The sequence below is a fragment of the Halyomorpha halys genome, unplaced genomic scaffold, assembly GCF_000696795.3.
Source record: "Halyomorpha halys isolate HHAL.00 unplaced genomic scaffold, Hhal_1.1 Scaffold313.1, whole genome shotgun sequence".
Classification (NCBI taxonomy): domain Eukaryota; kingdom Metazoa; phylum Arthropoda; class Insecta; order Hemiptera; family Pentatomidae; genus Halyomorpha; species Halyomorpha halys.
Genome location: NW_027109847.1, coordinates 253,756 through 260,540, shown reverse-complemented (window position 1 = coordinate 260,540; position 6,785 = coordinate 253,756). Strand labels below are relative to the sequence as shown.

At 30.0% G+C, this 6,785-nt stretch overlaps 1 protein-coding gene across 1 annotated transcript in view; it reads right to left on the bottom strand.

The window, feature by feature from the left end:
* The window catches only part of LOC106681159 (uncharacterized), a 7,919-nt gene extending 1,531 nt beyond the window's left edge, over positions 1-6,388 (bottom strand). The window contains exon 1 of the mRNA XM_067048025.1: positions 6,322-6,388. Within this exon, the coding sequence (XP_066904126.1) occupies positions 6,322-6,329 (8 nt within the window). The 5' untranslated portion in view covers positions 6,330-6,388. The remainder of the gene's footprint in view (positions 1-6,321) is intronic.
* Positions 6,389-6,785: the final 397 nt, after the last annotated feature.

The following is a 6,785-nucleotide window of genomic DNA, read 5'->3' as shown; positions in this document are numbered from 1 at the left end:
ATTTTTGTTTATATAGTATTATTTTTATTTTTACAGTCATTATTATCTTGACAGATTCTATCTTTGATGTATTGTCCTCTCTCACCATAGTACATTCCAGAACAGTGTAATTGTTCAGCTGTGCAAAAAAGCACTGCTTTTTAATAAAAAATTAATAGAGGTTAAATGTTACACAAATAATATTATAGATCACAAAGAATAAATTCAGAGTTAGCATTAGTTATTACAAACAAATCAATGGATTTTTTTAGCAGTTTTTTAATTAATTTTATTGTAGGAAGATAATTCAGGTGGTGGTCAATAAAGATATCAAAATAGTAAAAAAAAAACTATTTAAGGTTAACCAATGTTTCGCCCCACTTTGAATGGCTTTGTCAGTGCTGTCAGATTGAAATAGAGATCCCAACTCTATACCAATATAAATTAATTTTAATTTATTTATTTTTTAATAAGTACAATGAATACTGAATGAATTCACAGGAGAAAAAAAAGGAGATAAAAAAAGTGGCTCAACATTCTGGAAAAGAAAACTGATGGAAAATCTTAGTCTTCTAGACTGGCTTCGTTTCATATCATTTACCATCTACCATCTCACATGATGCTTGAAGGATGGGATGATTTTTTTTTTTTATTTTGAAATGTTATACCATGCCATTTTCCTACTAGAGCCACTTTTACAATGTTGCTAAATTTAACTAATTTTTTAGCTTATGTCTTCTTTCCCCATTTTTAATGTTTCAAAGGTAAGATAAAACAGTTTGTTTCAAACTATATATGAGAAAACTGGACCAACAGCATTCAGTGGTGTTATCAGCTATACAGAAATAAGAAACATAGTAAGTTGTCAAATTAATAAGAACATAAGACCAAACATTGAATAAACTTTTTTAAATAATTAATAACATATCCTCAATAAGCGGACAGAATATAATACAAAATGTGAACTTAAAACAATATTAAAGTGGAAAATAATAATATTAAAGTAGTTTTAGATAGATATAACTTGAATAAAGAAATGGATAGAGTAGCCAATTTAACTAATGTTATGATTCCTAAAAAAATATAATGAATTTGCTTTTACTTGATCAAAATTTTAATTTTGATAGAATTGCTAAAGTGTGATGTAAAAATTCATTTGTTGTATATATGTTGCTCTGAGGCAAACTGTGAACATATCGATTGTATCACAAGCCAGTATGCAATAGGAAGTGGAAGGTTGCTAAGTGTTGTGTGTGTACTTGTGTTGTTAGCTCTCACTATAGTAAGAACCTTTTACTATTATCTAACCGTAACTGATAAAACAGTAAGAATAGTAAAAACATTTTATTTGTGTCCACCACCCTCACATTCAACAAGATCTAATATAGACCAAGATATTATTCATATAATTATGGATCTTAAAAAAAAATATGGTCATATAGACTCATCTGAATGCCACATGAAAGACCCAAGGAATATTTTTAACAATAGCAATTTGTTAAAAAATGTGAAGGAAATCTAGAAAAATCATCAAATAAATAATTTATAATATTTTTAAACAAAAATAAAAACATAATGGTAATTAAGTCCAGTGAAAATAAAAAGTTGATCATAATGTAAAAGAAAGATTACCAACAAAAAAATGCAAGAGTTATAAGACAATAAAGATATATACAGAAAAGTAAGAGATGGTTCTAATCTAAAACTAGCTAAAGAAGTAAACATATACATATAAAAATTAGGATATATTGGTAGATATACTAAACCAAAATTAGCATCTAATAAATACACGGATCACAGAATTCACAGTCTTTTAAAATTACATAAACTAGATAAATCTTTAAAACCTATCATAAACAAAATAGATGGTCCAACTGATAAACTTACTAATTTTTTTTAAATTGCTTAAAAGAAAGTAATTTCATCATTTAAATGTCATTAACTCTAATCAAGTAAAAAACAAACTCAATAATCGAACATTAGACAAAATTGAATAAAAGAAAGTTTTTAGCAAAAGAAAGAAATGTAAACTTGACTTTACATTCTATTACTGACTCCTGATGGTATTTGGCTACTTCCTTTGTAGCACAAGAATTAGAAGCTACCTTAGAGATATAAAAGTAATTAGAGGGCCTAAAATAGGTTCAAATCACCTTCTTTGGTAGGAGATGAGTTGCTTACAACATACAAGAAGATTGATATCAAACAACTACAGATTCCAGGAAAGAAATATGAGTATGTTGAAGTTCTGGAGCAGAAACGTAGAGGCATAAATATATGGGCATTGAAGCATACTGTACTCAACACAACTAAATGTGAATGTGGAACTGAAATTGTCTCCACCAAAGGTAAAATGACAAAGTGGTGTTGTGAACGAATGAAAGCTGTGGTTATAAGGAAGAAGGCAGCTATGAAAGGGTATTATAGAGTTAGGAGTTCAATGAACTGGGAGCTCTACATCAGAGAAAAAAAAAAAGGTAAAATAGTCGTTTAAGTGGTATAAAAGAAGAGCTGGGAGAAGTTTGGTAGAAGCTTGCAAAATGATTACATGGAAAAACCCAAGTCTTCTAGAAAAGAATAAAGGCAATTAAAGGGGAGATGAGAAAACAAGGTAACAACCTTAGCCCACTCCTTTTTATCATTGTCATGGACGAGATTTTATAAATATGCAAACAGAGGACAACAGGGACGGATCAATGTAAATTTTGGTTTATGCAGACAATATTGTCCTCATAGCAGACTCAAGTGAAAATTTACAGCCAGGTGTGATTGAGTTAGAAGCTCAAAAGAAAAAACATGAATTGAATACTAGGAAAAGCAAAGTAATGCATATTGGACATGAAGAAGAATTCATAATTCACTGCAAGAAAGAAATAATAAAAACAGCCGATGAATACACCTGTTTCAGAACAGAGGACAGAAAAAATGGGAAACTTGATAAAGAGCTTTTCAACAAAATAAAAAATGCATAAAGAGTGTATTACAGAGTTTGTTTCACCGTGGTAGGGAAAAGGGAGATGGAAAACAATGCCAAACTGCACATCTTCAAGGCCATTTATCTACACATCCTTCTTTATGGTAGTGAAAGTTGAACCCCGCTGGACAGGTACAGGAATAGAGTTATAGCAGCTAAAGTTATGAAGGTATATCCGAAGAGTTACTGACAGAGCAAGGCAAGATCAAATAAAAGATGAAAGAATATGAAAGGATTGGTTTACCTGCCTTGAGAAAGTCTGTAGAAAACAGGTATCTAAAGTGGTTTAGTCATTTATATCTTATATTAATAAACTTCACCAAAAAAATATACTGAATCAGAAAAAAATAAGTTCTTACAGGCCATGCCTCTCACCGACCTTTGCATTCTTTGCATAATCACTACCCCACAGATGCTGGTAAAACAGTGTCTTCTTGGGACATAGCAAATAAGTACATTCAGTATATTCTTCCAACCTTTATTATGACATGATATGTCTTATTTCATACTTATTCTTAATGATCACCTGTTATTTCCTATACCTTTAATCATATCGTAAGCTCCTGCGGCGCTTATCCAGTCAGGACTTGCATTCCTCCTTCGCGACTGCAGACTAGTACCCTGTACAGCGAAGTTTCCATCCTTCAAGGACGAAAGATGAAGATTCATAATGTTTATTCATCTCCTTAGCAGCTACCTAACGTATTTGAGCACGAATTGTCGAGGCATTCTGGTATTGAGTACCTCATATTGTCAATTAGTCAGATCTAACACAACCACCTTAACAGACATACTTCAAAGCTGGGGCACAAATGAGGAAACATATATAAGAGGCGATTCCGCTAAAAAAAAATCCCCCGAAGACGAATACATCAGCCCAAAAAGTACAAATAAATTGTATCCATTGGATGACGAAGTAAACTTGATGAGACGTATTTCTTCTCATACCTAGGTCCTTGAATTTCGGGTCTAACCATAGTAAGAAGAACGAAAAAGAAGAAATCCAGTTCATTCACATTAATGTATAAAATAAAATTCTATTTGCAATTTAACATAACATAAACAAAGGAGCTGAAATCAGGATCTCCTTAAAACATAGCTTTTTTAAATTTGTTATTGGAAAAACTTATTGGATGTTCTCTTTGCCTTGTATTTGAACTTGAACCACATTCGCCGGTTATAATTATATTTTATAGTTGTGAATTTAATAAAAGAAACTCAAATGAAAAAATATCAGTAGTTTATTAATGAGTAAAAATGGAATTATTTGTATTGCTGGACAGTTATTTTTTGTTTTCTTATTTAATTTACTTTTTAACCCTGATCATCGAATGTTAAGGAACTTTTAGGTTTAAGTATGCTTCTTATGAGTTTTCAAACTGTTATTAAATGATATAATCACCTTCAGAAAAACGAAATTTATTATGACCCCCATTTCACCTGGATGGAACTATTATAATTAACATTTCAGAAAAACAAATTTTTAAAAATAAAAACTGTTTCTAATGACTTTGCAGAGCCAGAAAAGCAAGATTGTCATATGACACCTGAAATGGAAGAGTAAACAAGATTGCTCGATCAAGAAAGTTTATTGTTATCAATATATTTTAGTAATATCTACCACTTAGACACAAACAGAGGACTATTGTTACAAGTACCGAATACCTATGTAACTGGATATTTTAATGGACTCTTCTAAATATAGCCTGTAAAAAGTATTTTGATAAATTGTACCAAGCAAAACATTATCACAAACTAGTCCGAAACTGAAGTTGAAAAATCTGTTATCACTTATGTAACTTTTTTTCAAATTAATAAGACTACTAAAATAAAATTAAAAAAAAAACAATGAATTAAAATTATTATTTAATATTCACCATACATAAATGCTTTATATGCTCTAGAGCATCCAGAACTGCCCCATTAATGAAAAAATAATTATTTCCGAATTTAATGTTTTATTACAAATTATGAAGAATGGACGGACATTAAAAATACCTAGTGTCTCTATGTAATGCTTAAGCTCCATGACTAAAATGTACATCTATTGTGTCTACGAACCGAATTATATATTGGCAATGGTTAAAATAAATACAATAACCTAGCATTATATGCATGTGAACATTCTAGTTTCCACTGTTTCCTTGGTAATTACCGTATTATAATAGCATCCACTGAGAACAGTGATGACGTCCGGTAAACAGAACTGCAGGTGTTATTGTCTTCACCGCTCTGGCACCAACATCTTGTCGCCAATCTAGGCCAATTATTTTTTTATAAAACCATTAAGGCATTGCTACATTTTTTTTTTTTTTTTTTAGAGCATGGAGGGAAAGCAAAATATAAAATTTCTCAACTATTTCGACCGAATTCCTGAACTGTAATCCTTTTAAAATAATAAAATTTTTCCCATCTTTTTTGGATTTCAACTTATCAATTACCCATTGCGAAATGTGGCATTTGAAAGCATTTTTTTTAAAAATTCAAATACAAAATTGTATCCAGGGGCTTGGTTATAACTTATTGGAGAAGAGGGCAAACTTGACTGCATTTCCCAACTTTCTAGTGGTTTGGAGAGTTCTTCCAGAAATTTAAACTTTTCCTCACCATTTTTGAAAAATTGGTAACTCTAAATAGCCTCCCTTTTATTATTTATAGTAACATCCCACAGCAATTTAATTTTAAGTTACTATGTGAACAAAACTAAGAAGATTTTACAAAAGGAATGATATCATTAAGCTACCTTTTTATTCTTGTTTTCATTTTACTAGATAATGTATATAAATTCCACCTCAGCGTTGAATAATTAACATTAAATAAGTCTTAAAACTAATAACTGCAAAAACAACACAAGGCTCAAGAGATTTTAACCACGCCCAGTGTCGCCATTTTGCACGCTCATGGTATTTCCCTTAATTAACTGGTTTCTGGGGTGTCTAAATCAAATTCTAACCAAGTAATATGTATATATAATATAGATATATTGAACATTAACATACAAACTAATTCATTTGTAAAATATTTTCACATAAAATACATCGAATGATCTTTGACCACGCCATTACCGTTCCATTCATTTCATTACCAAACCGTTTCGAAAACATCTTAGGAATTCTAATGGATAAAGTTCAAAATTAATAAATTCAAAAGTTTCCTAAATAATATTAGGATATTATAATACGATAATATCGTGATATTGTATTTCTAGTATACTTTTATAGCTGATTCCAAATATTAATATTATTAAATTATAAATGCCTCAAGAACATTATCACACCGAATGGTATAATTGTACTATAGAACTATATAATGTAGAAAAATAAATGAAACTGTAAAAATTATAATAAAATAACATCATAATTACTTACTGCATCATGTAAAGAACTGGAATATCTGGATCAAGACTGCTCTCTAGATGCGACTGGACGCTGGGGCTCTGCTAGGCTGTCTGAAGACACTGAGGAGCAGTAGGCTGTGGCATCATGGCTGACTTGATAAAAATCGATTAATTTTATTATTGATCATTATGATTCTTAATTTTTGATACGTTTTAAATATTTTTACTATTTATGTAGAACTTGTTATTTACTTTATACGAAGTTTTTCTATGTATTTCAATATTTATGCAATAAATTGTCATTCATTGCAATTTAATTATTCTAAAGTAGCGTCATGGGTATTAAAATTAACAAATAAATGGTTATTAAAATATAGTAAGATTTAGAAAAAAAAATTTATTGTTATTATGTAGGAAAGAAATTTTTATTTATTTATCATTTTCTCAAGGAGAAAACATTCATCTACAGCTGAGTAAAAAAAATCATTTAATTAC